Source organism: Cavia porcellus, unplaced genomic scaffold (genome assembly GCF_034190915.1).
Source record: "Cavia porcellus strain 051 isolate PalLab524CR breed Dunkin Hartley unplaced genomic scaffold, mCavPor4.1 scaffold_18, whole genome shotgun sequence".
NCBI classification, from domain to species: Eukaryota; Metazoa; Chordata; class Mammalia; order Rodentia; family Caviidae; genus Cavia; species Cavia porcellus.
The window spans coordinates 53256178-53276606 of NW_026947501.1; the positions used below are offsets into that span (position 1 = coordinate 53256178).

At 58.9% G+C, this 20429-nt stretch overlaps 2 protein-coding genes across 6 annotated transcripts; both read left to right on the plus strand.

Moving 5' to 3' along the window:
* Positions 1 to 498: 498 nt before the first annotated feature.
* Positions 499 to 19391, plus strand: Sema4c (semaphorin 4C). Of its 5 annotated transcripts, none has more exons than XM_063229923.1 (19): positions 1416 to 1546; positions 3418 to 3563; positions 4920 to 5068; positions 5171 to 5233; positions 5347 to 5445; positions 5533 to 5629; positions 5712 to 5828; positions 5932 to 6083; positions 6172 to 6347; positions 6945 to 7089; positions 7179 to 7401; positions 7507 to 7619; positions 8417 to 8574; positions 8653 to 8723; positions 8839 to 11252; positions 11378 to 11590; positions 11787 to 11865; positions 14502 to 14605; positions 19021 to 19391. In XM_063229923.1, the coding sequence occupies exons 2-15, from the start codon at positions 3455 to 3457 to the stop codon at positions 9660 to 9662; spliced, it is 2496 nt and encodes an 831-aa protein (XP_063085993.1). In that variant the 5' UTR covers positions 1416 to 1546; positions 3418 to 3454; the 3' UTR covers positions 9663 to 11252; positions 11378 to 11590; positions 11787 to 11865; positions 14502 to 14605; positions 19021 to 19391. The 5 variants fall into 5 exon arrangements, with proteins under 5 accessions (XP_063085995.1, XP_063085993.1, XP_063085994.1 ...); XM_063229924.1 differs by having other exon boundaries at positions 11378 to 11574; XM_063229925.1 differs by lacking the exons at positions 1416 to 1546; positions 11378 to 11590 and adding an exon at positions 499 to 1103.
* Ankrd39 (ankyrin repeat domain 39) lies at positions 11914 to 19391 on the plus strand. The gene is made up of 4 exons (XM_003471704.5): positions 11914 to 12095; positions 14502 to 14605; positions 16557 to 16760; positions 19021 to 19391. The coding sequence occupies exons 1-4, from the start codon at positions 11996 to 11998 to the stop codon at positions 19162 to 19164; spliced, it is 552 nt and encodes a 183-aa protein (XP_003471752.1). The 5' UTR covers positions 11914 to 11995; the 3' UTR covers positions 19165 to 19391.
* Positions 19392 to 20429: the final 1038 nt, after the last annotated feature.

Consider the following 20429-nt stretch of genomic DNA (forward strand, 5'->3'; position numbering starts at 1 on the left):
CTTATCTCAAAAAAAAAAAAAAAAAATTAGGAAGGATGTGGGGGCAGCTGCTCTGCCATACACCCCCCTACTTTAGTGAATGTGGACCAGTCCTGATGAGGGTAGGGTCCTCCCTTCTCCCTTCTGTCAGAGGCCCAGGGAAGCTGCTCTGCCTACCACACCCAGGGTCATCTGCTTTCCCTTATCTCAGCATCTCCAAGGCCACAGCCTTTTTCCTGGTGGAAAGGAGCTGGGCACTGTGGCTGGGCCTGCGAGGGAGAAGGGCCCTTTATGAGCACCAGCAAAGACCCGATTGTTACTAAAGCCCAACTGGGCTGCTTTTCTCAATTATCTCCACTGCTTTTTTGGTCTCCACTTTTTGGATGCCAAGTTTTAACCCAGAACAAAAGCTGCTGTCGCGCTGATTTATACTCCAGATCTGCTGACAGGGCCTGAAGTTCGCTCTCCAGGACTGGCCGGGCTTAAAGTCCCGGAGGGAGCTTCAGGGCCTCTGGTCCCTGCCTTCCCCTCTGCCTCCAGCTAGAGGTGGCATCTGGCTTCAGGTGCCTGTGGGTTATTTCCTTCAGGTCCCTCCGTCCACCTGCCTGGCTCCGAGGTCCAGCTGGCCGGAAGCAGGGCTGGCCAGGCAGCACCGCCCAGGCCAGGGCTCCAAGTTAACTCTAGGAGAAGCCGTGGGCGTGGGCGGAGGCTGGCGGCTTTGGAAGGTGGTGGTGGTGGTAGTGGTGGCGCAGCGATGGCAGCGTGGCTCTTTCAGCCCCTTTCATCTGAACAGCAGGCTCGTGCCACTTGTTAACCAGCCTGCCGGTGGCACCCGAGGAGTCATTTCCTGGGGACACGCTCTGCCTGGAGCCAGAGAAACAAGGAATCGACTGTCAGGACACGTGGGGTCTCCCTGGCCTGCAGGCTCATTCCAGCCTAGGTTCTCTGGGACCAAGAAAGGAGACAGAATTGGGGGCCAAGAGATCACATCAGCTCCCCAGGAAAAGCCTTGATTTTCTATCCTGCGCCTCCATCGCCGTTCCTGTAAGTGGGGCGGAGGAGCCGCTGAGCCCTATTACGAAGCCCGGCCACCGCGGGTCTTGGGCACACTTCGGAGCGACCAGGTGGGTGCGATTCCCGAGTGGCACTGCCCAGAGCCCCTCCCCCGCCCCACCTCCTCCCGGGCGCCGTGGCGCAGCCCGCGAGTCCAGAGCGCGGGGTGGCCGGGCCGGGGAGGGGCGCGCGCCCGAGCCCCCAGGCGCACAGCGGGCGGCGGACGGGCGGGTCGCAGCCCCCTCCGGGGCGGGCCTTAGCTTCCCGACCCTGGCTGCCGCCGACAACGCCCCCCCCGCCTGACGTCAAGGGAGAGGGGGCGGAGAGCGGCTACGGCCGAGAAAGAGCCGGCGCGGAGCACGAGCCGGGGCGCGCAGCAGAGCGGGACCGAGGGGCGGCGGCGGGGGCCGCGGAGGCGGGCGGCGCGCGGGGCCGGGGCGGAGCAGGGCCGGGGCGGAGCGCGGCTGGAACCGAGCGCGAGGACGGCGCCCGGGATCCGAGCGGCGCGCAGGAGGTGAGTGAGGCCGGGCACGAGCGAGGCTGGAGCCCCGGGGCCCCGCTGCTTTGTCCCCGCGCTCGGGCAAGGGCTGCCGCGCGCACGGTGACAGTGTCTGGGGCGCTGGGGGCGACGGCTGGCCGGGAGCGCGGTCCGCCCAAGACCCTGCCGCGGGCGCTCAGGAGAGGGGCGAGCCGCCCCTGCAGCCCCGGGGCACGGGGTACGGGCGGGTCTGGGGGCGCTGGGTCCCCGGTGCTGTCCGTCCGGCGCGCGGCCGGGATCCTTGCCAGGCACCGGAGCTGCCCCCTGCTCCTCCACCCTCGACGGAAAGTTTGGGGCGGGCTTGGACCGAGGCCGATGTTGTGGGATCGGATTTCCCTCCCGCGCCCCCTCCCGCCCTCCCGTTCCCCCGGCGGAGGGGGGCCATGCTGGCTCTGGAAGCCAGCTCCTGCGGCCCGAGCCCGGTCACCGTCTGCAGCCGGCCGCTCGGAGTGGGCGAGGGTGCGAAGAGCACCCCTTTTGGACCCCGCACCTCGCCACCTCGCCGCGCGAACTCCCGGCTCTGGGGATGCAGGGGGACAGGACTCGCGGCACTGTCGAGCCCCTCAGGGCTCGCTGCGGGTTCCAGCCGGAGCCGGGGTGACGGCCTCCAGGCAGAGATGTGTTGGGGGGACTATCGGGGGCGAGTGTCCCAGCCCCCCGTCTGCCGGTGCTGGAGTTCCGGGCCGGCAGAGGGCGTCCGCAGGCCGGACTCGCCAAGCTCCCGGCGCCGCCGCTTTGTTTGCATTCAAATCCCGGGGCTGGGGGAGGGGAGAACCGGGGGGACCTGGGATGGGGTCTTGGCGGGGACCCTTTGTTTTGAAGTGAGTAGGTTCCCCATTTCTGTCTGCCATGCCCGAGATGGGGGAGGCTGGGCCAGTGGAATTCAATCTCGAAGGTCTGCCCAGGCCAGGGTCCCTGGGGTGCAGTCTCCTAGTTGGAGAGATTCTCTAGATCCGAGGAAGTGCAGGGGGCGCCGGCCGGGTGCGCGCGGCCCGCGAGGACACCCGTGGGCTCCCCACCCCTTCTCTACCCTCCCTGTGCCCCGCCTGCCAGCGCCGCGGGGTGGGGGACGACCCCGAGTGAGACCTCAGCCTTCGCGTTGCCCTACCGCCCCCCCAGTCGCAGGGCCAGTGTCTCCTAGGAGGCTGTGAGGGAACAGGATGAAGCCCTGGTCATTTCCACGCCCATCCCACCCACTTCCTGCCTCCCTCTTGGGCAACAAAGGGGCCTCGGGAAACTGGGCCCTCGGGCTCCCGGCCCCGCTCCCGCCCCAGTCCTGCTGATGTGGAACGGGGTTTGGGGCTCTGCTGGGCCATTGTCTGCACTGGGAGAAAGGGACCAGCGGGGGCTAGGACCTGCTGCACGGCGCCCGGGTAGGGGGCTTGGCCAGCCTCGCACCCCTCCTCCCACTCGGACCCCAGGTTCTGGAGGTGGCAGAATTAAATCTTGGGGCTGGGGCACTCCCAGTGGATTCAGGTCCTGCTTCTGGGGGTTATTTTTTAAAACTACTCCACCTCTAAGGCCTGTGTGTGGGAGAGGGGTGTTCCTCCTTTTTATTTTTCCAAACAACTTCCTGCAGAGAGGGTGTCCCGGCGGCCTTGAGGCCTGAGAGGACTTATTGCTGTTGCTTTCTGTGCACTGCTCACCCTGGCTCAGCTCCTCTCCGGATCCCGGGGGCTCAGGGTCTTGGAGGGCTGAGGCCAGGTGTGGGGGGCTGGGTCTGTGCTGGAGAGAGGGGCAGGTCCAGTGGGGGTCCCCCGGAGAAAGCCCTGATCCAGTGTTCTCTGTGCTATCTCGGCGTGGCCCCCTTCCGGGTTGTTTGCTGACCGCTTCTTTTCCCTCGCCAGGGCTGCTGGCCTGGAGCCGAGAGCTGGGGCGAGGGCCATGGCCCCGTACTGGGCCGTCTGGCTGCTGGCAGCAGGGCTGTGCGGCCTGGGCACTGGGGCTGAGGTGTGGTGGAACCTTGTGCCCCGGAAGACAGTATCTTCTGGGGGTGAGTGCTTGAAGTGGGGGGGGGGGGACAGAGGGAAGGCGGCTGTGGGGAATGCAGATTGGTTGCAGAGGAATTCCCCCAAGCGTCCCTGGCCTGCTTGTGAACTGTGTGGAACTTTCTCAAAAAATGCATTTGCCCCCCGGGGACCCAGGACTGGTAATTCAGGCCAGGACCTGGGTCTGCTGCTCCCTGTGATGGTTAGCATGGCTTGAGGGGACTTTTCATCCCCCGTCCAGACCTGGCCTTCCCGGATTGAGGGAGCCAGGCTGCATGTCCTGCTTGTGTTGGTGCTTGGAAACCTAGAGAGAAACCTAAGCCAGAAAGAGTAACCAAAGCCTCTTCCCTGCCAGCCTTTCTAGCCTGTCCAGTCACCCACCCCCATATGCCCCCCTGCTACCCCCGTGCGCCTTGGCCCTGGAGAGGTGGGCGTGCTCCAGTGCTGGAGCTCAAGGAGCTTACACTGGGGGAGGAGGGCAGAGCGACCCTGCCTCCTGTCTGTGCACACACCTGTGTGAAGAGGTGATGTCAGGTGTTTGTGTCATCCCTGCGCTCTGGGGACCCAGGGTGAGCTCACCTCCCACAGGCTGTGCACAGACGCTAATGAAGCCCTGCCACCCTCTTCCAAGGTTGGGCCCTTCCTGGCCTCCAAAGATCGAGGCTGGCCGGGGGCAGCCTGAGGACCGGCTGGCAACTACGAGGAAGGGAGGGAGGGAGGGAGGGAGGGAGGGAGGGAGGCTGACGTGGGATCCAGGGACAGTGTGAGTCCTGGGTCTTGTGTGTGTGTCAGTGAGGCTCCAAGCCCCAGGCTTCACCTCCTTCCCAGCTCCTTCCCCTTGCCTTCTTACCACCTGTGCCAACTATGCCAGCTGTGGGTGCATCACTAGCAGCCTGGATTAGCATCCTGTCGCACTGAAGGTTTCCCGAGCTAAGAGAACTCCCCGGGCTTCTTCCTCCCCTGAAGGAAATCACAGGGTGGGGATGGGGAAGTACCCAGCTCCGGCCGGAGGTGCCGCTGACCCTGAGAGTGAGCCCATCAGTCTGATGGCTTCCTCTGGCCGGAAGCTGTGGCCGAGATATCCTTCCTTCTTCCTCACCAGCCCAGATTGGCCTCCTCCCTGGCAGAGCAAGGCCATGGAGGCCTGGGTGGAGCTCCTGGGGCCTGAGCCTGTGTGGAAATGCCCATTGTTGCCAGGCAGGGGGCTTGGCTGGGATCATGGCCTCTCAAGTGGAGAACCAGCATGATGGGGCTCCAGAGACTCGTGGACAAAGGAAGGCTGGTTGCAGGGGTATCTGGAACCCCGGGTAGGCCTGCCTGTCTGCACCCTGCTCACTCCTGGCCCGTCCTTGTGCCTCCAGAGCTGGCAGCCGTGGTGCGGCGATTCTCCCAGACGGGCATCCAGGACTTCCTGACCTTGACCCTGACCGAGCAGTCCGGGCTGCTGTATGTGGGGGCGCGTGAGGTCCTGTTCGCCTTCAGTGTGGAGGCTCTGGAGCTACAAGGAGTGGTGAGAGGCGGGGCTGTGGGTGCCACCACGTGTGCAAGTGGTCTTGTAGGCCTGCACCTCTGCTGCAGCCATGACATGGCTGACGGGCCCCTCTGTCCTCAGATCTCCTGGGAGGCACCAGCGGAGAAGAAGACTGAGTGTATCCAGAAAGGGAAAAGCAATCAGGTGGGTGCTGCTGCCGCCTGTGGCTGGCCCATTACATTCATTACATTCCTAGTCCTGGTGGCCCTCGTCTCGGGCCCTCGAGCCTCTTTGAGCAGATGTCTCTCTCCCTGCAGACCGAGTGCTTTAACTTCATCCGCTTCCTGCAGCCCTACAACGCCTCGCACCTGTACGTGTGTGGGACCTATGCCTTCCAGCCCAAATGCGCCTACATTGTGAGTGCCGCCCCCTCCCCAGGTGCTCCAGTCTGCCCCCTGCCCCCCACAGGGCCTCCCCTCCTCATGGTCTCTCTCTGTCACCAGGACATGCTCACATTCACTCTGGAGCGGGGAGACTTTGAGGACGGCAAGGGGAAGTGTCCCTATGACCCGGCTAAGGGCCACACAGGTCTCCTTGTGGGTAAGTGGCTGTCCTGGTTTAGGCTGGGTAAGTAGGTAAGCGCACCCCACTTCATCCCTGGCTGAACCTCCATCCCTCACAGACGGAGAGCTGTATTCAGCAACGCTCAACAACTTCCTGGGCACGGAGCCTGTGATCCTGCGGAACATGGGTCCCCACCACACCATGAAGACTGAGTACCTGGCCTTTTGGCTCAACGGTGAGCATGGAGCTGGGGGTGCTGGGGCGGGATGGTGCAGGGTGTTGGGTGCTACCCTGTGATCCCTGACAGCTCGCCACTGACCCTCTTCACCTGGCCACAGAGCCACACTTTGTAGGCTCTGCCTATGTCCCTGAGAGCGTGGGCAGCTTCACCGGGGATGATGACAAGATCTACTTCTTCTTCAGTGAGCGGGCCGTGGAGTACGACTGCTACGCCGAACAGGTGGTAGCACGCGTCGCCCGCGTCTGTAAGGTAGGAGTCCCACAGCGTAGGTCCTGGGAGCCTTGCCTGTCAGCCTGGCAGGGGCTCACCTGCCCTTGTCCCCTTTGCCATCTGCCAGGGAGACATGGGGGGCGCGCGGACGCTGCAGAGGAAGTGGACCACGTTCCTGAAGGCACGGCTGGTGTGCTCAGCGCCCAACTGGCAGCTGTACTTCAACCAGCTGCGGGCAGTGCACACTTTGCGAGGCGCGTCCTGGCACAACACCACCTTTTTTGGGGTCTTCCGAGCTCGCTGGTACGTTAGCCGGGAATACCTCCTTGGAAGTCAGTGGGAGAGTGGGTGTTCAGGTCAAGGGCGTGTGTATGAGGGGGTGAATGGGGCTGCACAGGCCTTTGGGCGGCATCCAGGTGGCCAGTGTCAGGACATCAAGAACATCGGATACCTACTGCCATGTTCAACTTTGGTGCTTTTGAGATTGGGCTCATTAGTAGATCAGGCTGGCCTAGAACTCACTGTGTAGGGGCTGGAGATTAAGCTCAGTGGCACAAGCGCCTGGCTTGCAAGCAGGCAGTCCTGAGTTCAATCCCCCGTATCGATAAAAAGGAAAAAGACAAAAAAAAAAAAAAAAAAAAAAGAACTCACTGTATAGTCCAACCTGGCTTCAAACTGTGGCAGTCCTCCTGTCTCAGCCTTCCAAGTGCTGGGATTGCACATGTGAGCTGCCAGCCCCATCTTGTCTGTCCGAGGGCCCTAGCCCAGGTGGCACCTCAGACTCGCCAGTACCTTCTTATGCCTGTGACTACCTTGCACTGGGTCCCGCCCCAGGCTCTTGCCCCAGAACTGGAGTAAGGTGGGCTCAGGTGTGACCGCTGATGTCCCTTTCTGTGACAGGGGTGACGTGGACCTGTCAGCAGTTTGTGAGTACCAGCTGGAGGAGATCCAGCGAGTGTTCGAAGGTCCCTACAAGGAGTACCGAGAGCAAGCCCAGAAGTGGGCCCGCTACACGGACCCGGTGCCCACCCCTCGGCCCGGCTCGGTGAGTCCCTGGGGGCGTGCTGTGTGTCTGTTGTTAGTGCTGTCCCCATCCTTCCTGGCTCACAGCCTCCTGTTCTGGCCCTGTGTTAGTGCATCAACAACTGGCACCGGCGGCATGGCTACAGCAGCTCCCTGGAGCTGCCTGACAACACCCTCAACTTCATCAAGAAGCACCCACTGATGGAGGAGCAGGTGGCCCCCCGCTGGGGCCGGCCCCTGCTGGTAAAGAAGGCGGCCAACTTCACACACCTGGTGGCCGACCGAATCATGGGGCTTGATGGAGCTACCTACACAGTACTGTTCATCGGGACAGGTAGGCATGGCCGTGTCCAGGGCAGGCAGCTGGGGCTGCCCAGAGCCGTGCACCCTGTTGCTCAGCCCTGCACCCTGTTGCTCAGCCCTGCCCTGCCCTCCCCAGGGGACGGCTGGCTGCTCAAGGCCGTGAGCCTCGGCGCCTGGGTGCACCTGATCGAGGAGCTGCAGGTGTTTGACCGGGAGCCTGTGGAGAGCCTGGTGCTGTCTGAGAGCAAGGTGAGGATGTTGGGCCGTGCACTGCTGTCCCCAGTGCCTGTGCCCTTTGCCTGGCCTCCCTGCTCAGCCAGGGCAACACACCCCATTGAGCTCCAGGAAGTGACAGCTTGAGCTAACAGGATCCACTGTGCCTGTATATGGAGCCAGGTCCCCTGGGACCATGTTCCCAGAATGGGGCCTGGCAGCCACTCACGTGTTCCTTCCTCAGCCTCTTCCTCCAGCCTCTTCCGATCACACCCCTGCTGGCCGGACCTCCCAGGCTGCAGGACGCTTGCGGTGTCCCCTCATGTCAGTTCCTCCCAGTCCCCAGGGGCCCCCCTGGGCCCAGTCTTCCACTTCCTTGACGGTTTCCCTGATGCGTCGGCACTTTGCAAAACTTTCTGGTGGATCTCCAGCACTCGGTGTGCTTTGATTGGCTTGCCTTTCGTTGCCAGCTATTGTGACTCCAAATTATTCTCCCAGAATGAGGATAATGGCAGAAAGAAAGTGTGGGCTTGAATAAACACACACAGATTGGCAGCCTCCATTCTTACTCTACACCTCCGCTGTTGTTAGGGGTGCTGTTTGCGTGACGGTGTGGGGACACATCTGTTGCCCCTGTTTAATAAGGTCATAGTCATAAGGTGCTTAGGATGGGGCCGGCTTGTAGTAAGTCCTAGGTGAATTGGCAGGCTTTGGCCTCACCTCTGCCTTCTCTCCCGGGCCACTTCTTGGGGCTGCACTCCCTATGGGAATCCGAGCTGTCCCCAGCTGTGTGCCTTGCACCACTGACCCTGCTGTCCCTGATTGTTTCGTAGAAGCTGCTTTTTGCTGGCTCCCGCTCTCAGCTCATCCAGCTGCCCCTGGCGGCCTGTGGCAAGTACCGCTCCTGTGCAGACTGCGTCCTCGCCAGGGACCCCTACTGTGCCTGGAATGTCAACACCAGCCGCTGCGTGGCCACCAGTGGCCACTCTGGGTGAGTTGAACCCTGAGTATAGTGGCGTGGGCATGGGAGGGCAAATGGAGGGTGCTGACATCCTCGGTTCCCCTCCAGAGCCCTGCTGGTCCAGCACGTGACCATGTTAGACACGTCCAGCATCTGTAACCTGCATGGCAGTAAGAAAGGTGAGTGGTCCTTTTTGTGCCCCTGCCCATATAAGCCTGGGCCACTGCTAGAGACCCAGTGTCCCCTGGCCCTGGGTTCCCCTATTTATCTCTGCTCTTATCTCCACCCCTACAGTCAGGCTCACGCCCAAAAACATCACTGTGGTAGCGGGCACAGACCTGGTGCTGCCCTGCCGCCTCTCCTCCAACCTGGCCCGTGCCCACTGGACCTTCAAGGATCGAGATCTGCCAGCCGAACAGCCTGGCTCTTTCCTGTACGACACCCGGCTGCAGGCCCTGGTGGTGATGGCCGCCCAGCCCCGCCACTCGGGCACTTACCACTGCTTCTCGGAGGAGCAGGGTGCACGGCTGGCTGCGGAAGGCTACCTCGTGGCTGTCGTGGCAGGCCCATCGGTGACCTTGGAGGCCCGGGCACCTTTGGAAAACCTGGGGCTAGTCTGGCTGGCTGTGGTGGCCCTGGGAGCCGTGTGCTTGGTGTTGCTGCTGTTGGTTCTGTCCCTGCGCCGACGGCTGCGGGAAGAGCTGGAGAAAGGTGCCAAGGCAGCTGAGAGGACCCTCGTGTACCCCCTGGAGCTGCCCAAGGAACCCACCAGTCCTCCCTTCCGGCCTGGCCCAGAAACAGATGAGAAACTTTGGGATCCTGTTGGCTACTACTACTCAGATGGCTCACTCAAGATTGTGCCTGGACACGCAAGGTGCCAGCCTGGGGGCGGGCCCCCCTCCCCACCTCCTGGCATCCCGGGCCAGCCCTTGCCTTCTCCAACTCGGCTCCACCTGGGGGGTGGGCGGAACTCGAATGCCAACGGTTATGTGCGCTTACAGTTAGGAGGAGAAGACCGGGGCGGGCACCCCCTGCCCGAGCTCGCCGATGAACTGAGACGCAAGCTGCAGCAGCGCCAGCCGCTGCCCGACTCCAACCCAGAGGAGTCCTCGGTATGAGGGGACCCACCGCACCGGCGGGGCGTGCGGGAGGTGCGGCTCCTACTTTTTGCACAGGCACCAGCTACCTCAGGGACATGGCTCAGGCACCTGCTCTGCCTGGGACTGGCACTGCCCAGCATCCGCCTAGCCATGAAGACCTGCTCAGCATGGGCACTGCCACTTGGAGTGGCTCACCAGGGCACCAACCTTCCTCCTCTGTGAATCTTGGACATGTGGGACCCCAGCAGCCAAAACTTTGCAAGGCAGAAGTTCGAAATGTGGGTGTGTCCGTGTACGTGTGTGTGTGTGTGTGTGTGTGTGTGTGTGTGTGTGTGTGTGTGTATGTGTATGCAAACAGGAGTGTGTGACACAGCTTTCCTGTTTCTGTGGTCTTCCCTTGGCCTATGGTCCTCCTGGGGAGTCTTTGGAGCTATGAAGGGGAAGGGGTCGGATCACTTTGTCTCTCTTACCCCCATCTGTCCCAAATTCGGGGCACCTGTGTACATATGGGGGTGGGGTGGGCAGGGTGCTGTACCCTTCTGGGGGGGTGGGGAGAAGCTCAGGGCCCTGGGGGTGGGCCTAGCCCTGTTCTAGGGCTGTGAATGTTTTCAGGGTGGGGGGAGGGAGGTGGCGCCTCCTGTGTTGTTTAGGGGAAGGGTGGGCGGGGCCTCCCTCTGGGCCCTAGTCAGTGGTATTTTATATTGGTCCTCTTCCTGGACAGGGCCGGGAAAGGTGGTGTGGGGGAGCAGGGAGGGCATGCTGTGGGTGGCATCCCCTCTCCCAACCCTGGAAGAGGGCTCCTAACAGTGTAACTTATTGTGTCCCCGCGTATTTATTTGTTGTAAATGTTTGAGTATTTTTATATTGACAAATAAAACAAAATGAAACTTACTGGGATGAGAACAAGACATTCTGGGCTAAACCTTATCTCTCAGGCTATGGAGAGGGTAGGTCCCTTGGGTTGTGAGGGAGGGAGGCTGGTCTCCCCCACCATATTCCTGGCCATGGTCCCAGGGCAGCCTCTCCTCGTCTGCTGGTGCCCCCGGGGCGCGGGGCACGGCCCAGACTCCAGTGTTTTCCCACAGTCGTGCCTCTAGGGCTGGGAACCAACCAGACCAGGGCCACAGCCCCTGGGACCCAGCCTGGCTCTGGGCCAGAGGGGAACGCAGGGGGAGGATGGGTTGTTCCCCCAGAGCTTTGGGTAGGGCAAATGGGGGTGAAGGGATTTCCTAGAAGCCATGGAAGCCCCAGAGACTGGAGCTGGCACTGCATGGACTGTGGACCCCTTGTCAGCTCACCAAGGAAAAAGGTTCAGCCTGCTTGGCTGGAGAGTGGTGGAGCCTTGACATCCTGACCATGTAGGGAAGGAGCCACCCAGAGTTTCCCAGCCCCGCTGGCCAGAGAGATGTGTTGTACCCAGATGTTCTCGAGACAACAACAGGCCCCAGCCGGGAAGCCTCGCTTGAGTGCCAAGGACGGTGGCAAACCCCCACCTAGGCACCCAGGTCCAGCTCCCGTGAGCAGTGGGGCAGGCTGTCTCTGAGACTTGCCTGGCTGTCCTTGGCAACCGTCCACAGCCATCAGCTGTCCACAGTCATCAGCTATTCGGTAAAGCAGATGGGGGGTTTGGTGAGGATGGGAGGCTCTGGTTCTGCCCTTGGGGTGTTCCTGGGGACCGTGGTTGGCCACCTGCTATTTACTGATTTTATTGTATTTCTTCACTGTGGTCCTAGGGATTGAACTAGGCCCTTTTGCACAGAGCTACATCCACAGCCCTTTTTTGAGCTGGTCTAAGTTGCCCAGTCAGTGCTGGAGCTTACCATCCTCTTGCCTCAACCTCCCAGAACGCTGGGATTACCAGCGGGCGCCACCAGGCCCGCTTCCTGATTGGATTCCGAAGGAATGAGGAGAGCGGACAAGGCTGCCCATGGTCAGCCAGACCAGGGGTACTGCAGGGGTGGGGTGCAGTGGGGTGGGGTCGGACCGGGCGTGGTAACTGGAAGAGCTCTAAGGGCTGGTTTCTGGCCAGAAGGACAGGCAGACCGCACCCAGCAGCCCGGGCCCCCCTAAACTGCTAAACGCAGTGCCCCGCCCTCGCGGTATCTTGGTCCCAGCCCCGCTAATTTCTCGGTCCTCACTTAGCCTATCGCGCCCTCGTGTGGCGGCGTTGAAACGTGATCCGGTGACAAAGCCCCGCCCCGTCGCGCGATTGGCTCTCCAGGTAAGGTCTAGACGCTGGATTCGTTAACTCGGGCGAGGGGCGGGACTGAAGGCCAGCTGCGCACGCCGAGTGGTCGGATTGCGACGGCGGGGCGGGCACTACCATCTCCCTCCCAGTGGCCTAGGGCAGGATGGCGGCGCCGCACTCTTGCGGGGACGGGCCTTGCTGTTCTTGCCCGAGTGCGGTGCCCGGCGTGCAGCAGACGCTAGAAGAGATGGACTTCGAGAGGGGTGAGACTGCACAGTGTGCGGGCAAGGACACCGAGTTGTTTCCGTAAGCCGTCCAAGTGATGAGGCTGGGTCCAAATCCTCACCTAGTGACGACCGCACCTGGGAGACCCAAGTCTGCTCGGGTGGGTGTGGGGCCGGGAGTTGGCTCTGCAGCCGGTGGCCCCGGAGGAAGGGGCACCAGGCTCGGGTCTGCTGCTGGGCAATGTATCCGCCTGAGAAGTGGCCACAAACTGGGCAGCTGACCCGTGACAGGGTGTCTTAACTACAGAGCTCAGAGGTATCCCTTTCTTCCGGGCTTATACAGAGCCCGATCCTGCTGACTACCTGGCCCAGTGTGTCTGGTCTCTGTCAGCATCTCTGCTACCTAGCTGTCACTAGCCCCGCAGAGGCAGCTGTGCGATCATACTGACAAAATTGTCGTTCTCCGGTGCATGCTGCCGCCGCCAGTGCATACACACTTCACCATTACAGCAGAGCACCTGCCCACTTTCACCACCTCTGCTGTGCCACCCTCCCGGCTAAGGAAGTAGGACTCTTGCTTTTGGGCTTGCCCTCCCATCCAGCAGCCAGAGGAGCCTTTGGAAGAAACTAAATCTGATCATTGCAATTCCTGTGACTTTTACTTTATTTGTTTGAGGCAATGTCTCACTGAGTAATCTGGCCTCAAAGTCATGATCCTTCACCGCGGCCTCCTGAGCATGCTGGCTCACCAGACTTTCCACTGCTATTTTGTTTGTTTTTGTGGTACTGGGATTGAACCCAGGGCCTTCACACTGAGCCACGTCCTCAGCCCTCTTTCCGTTTTTTTATTTTGAGATGAGATCTAACTGGTCACTAAATCTCCCAGGTTGGGCTCAGAAAGTCCCAGAATGCTGAGATTACAGGTGTAGTCTCCACGCCTGTTGTGGATTTTAGAAAAAATCCAAACTCCATCCCATGGCCTTCAAGGCTCCTGGGGTCTTATGCCTGCTCAGTTTCTCTACTTTCATTTCGGTTCTTTTCCTTGATTGCTGGTGGTCACCACTACACATCAGCCACACTGCTGTCATTTTGGGATGCATTTTGGAGGGAGCAGAGCTTGCTGGGTATTGAACCTGGGACCTCACACATGTGAGCCAAGAACTCTACTGCTGAGCTACATCCCAGGCTTTAATTTTTAGACAGGGTGTGACAAAGTTCCCCAGGCTGACCTTGAATTTGTGCTTTGGCTCCCTGAGTGGCTGGGATTACAGGCATGGGCCCCTGTTTCTGTTTCTCCTCTGCTTATTTTTCAGAGAAATTTGTAGCACCTCACTTACCTTATAAATACGTTGAATATACATGTAGAAAAATGTAATATGTGCGTATATATAATTACATATAAAGTAGTTCATATACATAGGCAAGTTATATGTAAACATATACACGTTTCTTGTTTTTCTTATTTTATTTATTTATTTAGTCTTTTTGAGACAGGGTCTCACTATGCAGTTCAGGCTGAACTTGACTCACTTTATAGCCCAGGCAGGCCTCAAACCTGCAACAATCCTGCCTCAGCTTCCTGAGCACTAGGATGACAGGCCTATGTCAGCACATCTGGCTGTTTTTCTTCTTTAAATGAAATGTAGGCTCTATTAAGCCAAATTGTGGGTTTCATTTTGTTCTTGACTGATCTCGAATGCCTACAACACTGCCAGGTACATAGGAAGTACAGGTTAACTATTCCTTAGCTCAAATGCTTGGGGACAGAAATATTTTGGATTTGGGACTTTTTTTCACATTTTGGAGGTATTTACATGTACCAGGATCTCTTGGGAATGGGGCCCAATTCTGGACCCAGTTCCTGTCTTGTCTGCGCTGTTTATGTGTACATAGACTGAAGGTGTTCGGGCACCTATGTCCTCACCACATGAGGCGAGGTGCAGCTTTTCCCCTGTACCCTGTCAGAGTGTTCAGATCTCGGGTTCAGGGCTGTGCCCAACCCCGTCACTGTGTCACTGTGATGGCTCTTCCCCCAGCCTCCCAGCTTCCTTCCTCTGACTCCCTACTACCCGAGGGGCCAACAGCTGTCCCTCCTGACCCGGCTCTTCGCTGGCACCGAAGCCCCCAAGGTGTTGTGAGCAGTGCTGGGTACCTCTGGGCTGTGTGGCTTCAGTGCCCTTCCCACTGTGGCTGTGACTTTCATGTATTTATTTGGTTAATTTTTGGAGACAGTGTCTCCTGTATACCCCAGGGTCCCCTTGAACTTACCGCACCCTTCCTGCCTCAGCCTCAGAGAGCTGGGATTATAAGCACCAGGCTTGGCTCTGTCAGTAGTTGTTGAGTGACCAAATCTCCTCCCATTTATAGACTCAGAAACGTGGGTGTGGAGGCGCTGAATGGCCCTGGCCACGTGGCACCACTCAGTCTTTGCTTGGCTCTCTGCAGGCATCTGGTCAGCAGCCCTGGACGGAGACCTGGGCCGCGTGAAGTCTCTCATCCAGAAGCCCACGGACCCCAGCCAGCCCGACTCTGCCGGCTACACAGCCCTGGTAAGGGTGGGCAAGGGTCGCTCTAACCCATGCTAGCAGCTCTGGTGGGGTGGGCCGTGCACACTTGTGTCTTCTGTGGCATGGCTGGCTTAGGGTTCCTTAGTAGCCCAAGAGTCCAGATCCTGTCCCAGAGCTGTCGGGGACGGTGGAACTTCAGGAGGGGCTGATGGAGAAAGTTAGGGCGGTAGGCATGTGCCCAGGAGGTGACCCTGGCACTCTGGTCCTTAGCTTCCATGAAGTGAGTGACGTGTAGACAGACCACAGGCCCAGAAGCACCAGGGAAACCAGCAGTGTAAGGCCACAGCCCAGGGGGACCTCCCTTTATTTTCGGCTTTGGGTTACAAACTCCGGGCCTGGCATTCTACCAAGAGCTACGCCCCCAGCCCAACAGTGTACTTTCTCTTCTTTTTCTTTTCTTTTCTTTCTGTCTTGGCAGTATCAGGGACTGAACCTAGGAGTTTTTCATGAGCTACATCTCCCAGCCCAATATCTGTGTTGTACTTTGACACAGGACCTTGCCAAGGTGCCCAGGCTGGGTTTCAATTTGCAGCCCTCCCTCAGCCTTCCAGACTGCTAGGATTACAAGTGTGTACCACCATGCCTGTTATTTTCCCCTAAAAGAGAGTTGTCACGTGATCTAGGCTGGCCTTGAACCTGCTCAGTAGCCCAGGCTGGCATCAAACTCATAGTCTTCCTGCCTCATCCTCTGGTTTCTTGTTAAATTTCCACATATTAAGGGAAACCTGTGACACTGTCTGGGTGTGGCTTGTTCTACTTGGTGCGGCGACCTCTAGACCCATGCAGTTTCCTGCAAATGAATTTTCTTTTTTATGGCTGTATGATACTCCACTGTGCGCACACGTACGTGTGTGTGTGTGTGTGTGTGTGTGTGTGTGTGTGTGTGTTGTGTGTGTCCTTTATCCATAGGTGGGCAGCACACCTTAGCTGCTATGAATTGTGCTTGAGATAATCGTGGGTCTGCAGGTGTCCCTGTAGTGTTCTGACTTGAACTGCTCAGGGATCTGCAAAGGAGGTGCATAGGCAATGATAGCTCTATTTGTAGGTTTCACAGACCCTCAACGCTGATATCCATGGCAGTTATTTTATATTCCACATCTGTGCCAGCGTTATTGTTTTTAGGATTCTTTTGCATGTGTGGTCCGGGGAATTGAGCTCAGGACCATGAGCTTGCCACTCGGGCCCTGTACCACTGAGCCACATCCCTGGCCCTGTTTTCTGGCTTTTTTTTTTTTTGGCTTTTTTATCGGTACCAGGGATCGAACTCCGGAATGCCTGCTTGCAAGGCAGGCGCTTATGCCGCTGAGCTAAATCCCCAGCCCCTCTGGCTTCTTGATGATAGCCATTCTGAGTTGGGGGAGGTGGAATCTCAGCCTAGTTCTTTATTTATTTTGAGACAGGCTCTTGCTGTGTAGCTCATACTGACCTCAGATTCACAGCAGTCCTCCCGCCTCAGCATCAGTGTTGCTTTGATTTGCCTCTTCTTAGTGGCTAATGCAGTGATTCCTTTTTATGTGCTGGTTGGCCATCCATACCGCTGCGCAGAGTGCTCTGTTGGGTTCTCTTGCCCACGGTGCCGGGCTGTTTCTCCTGTAGCCAGAGTGCTGTATCCCGAAGGCTGTCCTCTCACTCTGCTCCCCCCTCACTGCGTGGACACCGTGGAGTCTGTGTCCCATGCGTAACTGTCACTTATTCCCCGTGCTGCTGGAGGGCAGCCCCGCACCTGTGACCTGCCTTCCCTTTCTTCCAACAAGCTCCCCTTTCTATGAAGCCAGCAGCACCTGCACCTGCGGGGCTTCGCACTGCGGCCGAGCTTCCTGCTTATAGCCTGGGAGGCTGGGCTCAGCAGGGAGCTGTCGGCTCAGCAGGTTCCCCGATGCCCTTGCCGTGGGCCCAGGCTGTGCCGCCTGACCGGGCTATCTGCTCCCTGCAGCACTATGCCAGCCGCAATGGGCACTACGCAGTGTGCCAGTTTCTGCTGGAGAGCGGGGCCCAGTGTGACGCCCGGACCCGAGGGGGCGCCACAGCCCTGCACCGTGCCAGCTACTGCGGCCACACGGAGATTGCACGGCTGCTGCTCTCACACGGCTCGGACCCCCGGCTGGTGGACGATGATGGCATGACCAGTCTGCACAAGGTCGGTCCCTCTCCCCTGTCGAAATCTTCTATTCTGTTCTGGTGTTTTGAGACAGGGTCTCTCTGTAGCCCAGGCTGGCCTCAAACTCATAGCGATCCTCCTCCCTCAGATGCCACCACACCCAGCCCCAAAACTTTCTTGTTGCAAATTATAACATGCTGGGGCTTGGGAGGGTACACACCTGTAATCCTGGCTTGAGAGGCTGAGGCAGCCTGGACTATAGGAGAGACCCTGACTCAAAAAACTAAAACAAGCAAACAAACATACAGTGCCAGGCTGGAGGCTGAGACAGGAGGATCCTTGTACATTCAACAGCTACCTGACTACATAGTGAGTTCAAGACCAGCCTGAACTACATAAGAAGCCCCTGTCTCATCAAACAAGAAGAGTTATAACAGCTTCATTGTAGAGAACACGGGGAATCAGAAAGGTGCAGGGAAAAATGAAGATGGCTGCTCCCCTGTGCCACGTGGGGATGAGCGTGTGGCCTTCCAGCCTGGTCCCCGTGTGCACCAGGGAGAACGCGCAGCGTCCTCAGCTCTCTTCCTGAGGGACTGTGCATGTAACTACTTCTCAAAGCTGCGCCCTCCTCCCTGCCAGAGCCAGGGCCACCCGATCCTTCAGAACCCGCTGTGAGAGACACCCGCACTCAGCATAGCCCGCCTTCAGTTTGTGTGTGTGTGTGTGTGTGTGTGTGTGTGGCTTGGGGATGGGACCCAGGGCCTTTACACTGACCTACATCCCCAGCCCTTGTCCCTTTTTATTTTTGAGACAGGTCTCACTAAGTTGTCCAAGCTGGACTAAACCTTGGGATCCTTCTGCCTCAGCCTCCCAGAGACTGGGATCACAGGTGTGCCAGGCTGGGCAGTGGTTCATACTCACATGTGTGTGCAAATACATCTCTCTGTCTCTCTCCCACTTTGATTTTCCTTCAGAGTAGTGGTTTTAAAAGAGTCGACCCATCCTCCCTCAGGCCCATAGCCATCTGCAGGACCTGGGGCCACCTCCCACCCACCTCTCCAGCCCTGCCCTTGTGCCCTGTATCCCCATCTTTTCATTTTCTTGTTTTTGTTTTGTTGGAACCAGCTCTCACCATGTAGTTCAGCTGGCGTCAGTGTTACAGTGATTCTCCTGCCTCAGCCTCCTGAGTGCTGGGATTACCACATCTGGCTGGATGTCGGGTTTTGTCACAGCCTTGGCTGTTGGGGAGGCAGACAGCCTGAGTATTTGTGGTCCTGACAGCTGTTGCTCTGAGTTTTTGCTGCCATAGTTGGCCGGACGAGCATTTGTGGGAGGACACTGCTGGTGGCACTGCAGATACGTGCACCCCTTTCTCCTGCTCAGACAATGCAGATATGCAAGGCAGGGTTGCAATTGTCCCTTTTTTAAAAATAGAATGTTTGTAAGCATTGGTGGCTTAATTACTGTATTTTGAGAGGATTGAGACAGGGTCTCGCTCTGTAGTTCAGGCTGGGCACACTCTCGGTGACCCTCCTGCCTCAGCCTCCTGAGTGCTAAGGTTATATGCATGCCCCACTGGTGCTTCACTTTTTGTAGAAACATAACTCAAGATGAATTTGTCTCCCAGCTGACCACAGAACCCCTGCCTGAAGAAGGCTGCAAGGCCAGGTCTTGAGTCCCAGCTCTTTAAGCTCTGCACAAAAAGATTGGGGTTCAGGCCTGGGGCGTAGTGGCTGTCACCTCTCAGATGTCCCAGTGTCCATCGTCTGTTGCAGGCAGGAGGAGGAGGAGGCGGCATGGGGCACAGAGTTATCCCAAGTGCACAGATCTGGCGTAGGTGCTTGGGCTGCCCTGGAACCTGTGCAGTTTCCTTGGTGCAGTCCAGGTCTCCCCAGTGTCAGCACAGGGGGACTGTGAAATTTGATTCTCAGCAGAACACACTGAAGTTCTGTTTTGGCAGAGGGAGGCTGGAAATCGGTGTTTGGGAAGGATTGTCATAGAGGGGAAAAGCGAGCTGGGGCCAGAGATGCCCAGCTGTGCCCCGCACTGCCGTGTTCCTGGAGGCCCCTGTGAGCTGGCTGGAGACAGGCAGGGCCGCAGGGCAGAGGCCACAAGGAGGAGAGGTCGGCTCACTGTCGGCTGTGCGTCATGGTCCAGGATTCAGTGGGATCAGTTGCCTGTCCCTGTAGCCCTGTCCTGCTTAGGAGAGGAAGCTACGGCCACAGAGCGGGGACCGGGACCGGCCGGGATCCCGGACCCCCTGCTAACAGAGCTTCTTTCTCTTTCTCTCTCTACACAGGCTGCTGAGAGGGGACACGGGGACATCTGCTCTCTGCTGCTGCAGCACAGCCCGGCCCTGAAGACCGTCCGGGACCGAAAGGCACGGCTCGCCTGCGACCTGCTGCCGGGCAACAGTGCCCTGCGGGACCTGCTGGCCAGCTGAGGGGACAGTGCCACACAGGGAGCACAGACACCGGGCCACCGGCTGCCCCACCCGTTCAGCATCCACTCAGGGTGGACAGCACACCCAGGATACCCAGAGCCACTTCCAGCCTGGTGGTGGCCAGGCAGGGCTGGCAGCTTTGAGGCAGGGACAGACAATCACATTCTAGGTTATTCCCACGGCAACCTCTGCCCACGCAGGGAGAATAAAGTTATCTCCTCTCCTGATCCATTCTACGCGCAGCGATGAACATTGGGGTTGAACATGGAACTGTGAAAGCAGACAATGGAGGAGCGGAGGATGGGGCGGAGGAACAGGGTGCTTCAGCCTCTGTGCCCAGGTCCTCGTCTCGAGGGCGGAAGTGGTCACTGCAGGGTGGCTCTGGGGACCGGGCGAGGGTGCCACGGGGAAGGCCAATACTAAGGGAGACAGCCTGGGCCCCGTGCTCTTGGATGTCTCTGCCTGGCCGCCCTGGCCCTGGCTAATTTTCTTCCAAGTAAAGCTGGGTTCCAGGCTCTGCTGGCTGAAGGGCGTGTGCGGCCTCTGAAGGAGAATGAGGGAATTCGATTACATGGCCGAAGACAGATTGCCTTACAGGGTCACTGGGGTTGTTTTGCTGTTTATTTTTGAGACAAGGTCTCACTGCATAGTTCAGGCTGGCCTTAAACTCACTATGTAGCCCAGGCTGGTCTCAAACCTAAATTGATCCTCCTGCCTCAGCCTCTATGTGCTGGGGTTACAGGCGTGTACCACCACGCCCAGCTCGTGGCTGTTCCCTAGCAGGACCTCTTGCAGCTCAGTCCCTGCCTGTGAAAGGCACGCTGTGTGCCTGGGACCCCCGTAGGCACGGGACATAGACAGCATCTACAGAGCCTGCAGGCCTGGGAGCAGCCAGGCCCAGCTCCTGAGTGTGGGCAGTGTGGGCAGTGGCTGTGGCACAGGGGATAGTGGGATGTGGGTACCAGCTGAGGTCATAGGTCAGCCTCTTCTCGTGTCCCTTCTGAGGTCCTCTGGGGATTCTGGCTCGGTGTCCTTGTCCTCTAGAAACTGAGCGGGGTCTTCTCGGTGGTACAGGCAGCCAGGCCTGCACTGTGGAGGCGGGGGCTGGACCCCTCCAGGGCTCTGAGCCCAGGAGAGCAGGAAGTACCCCCACAGGGCAGCTCTAGGGGCCCACAGTGGGTGGGGGTGGCAGGCAGGGCAGCCACAGGCTCAGCTCCAAGTGGCTCACTCCCTGCCCTCAGCAGGCCACATTCCTGGCTGGGTAT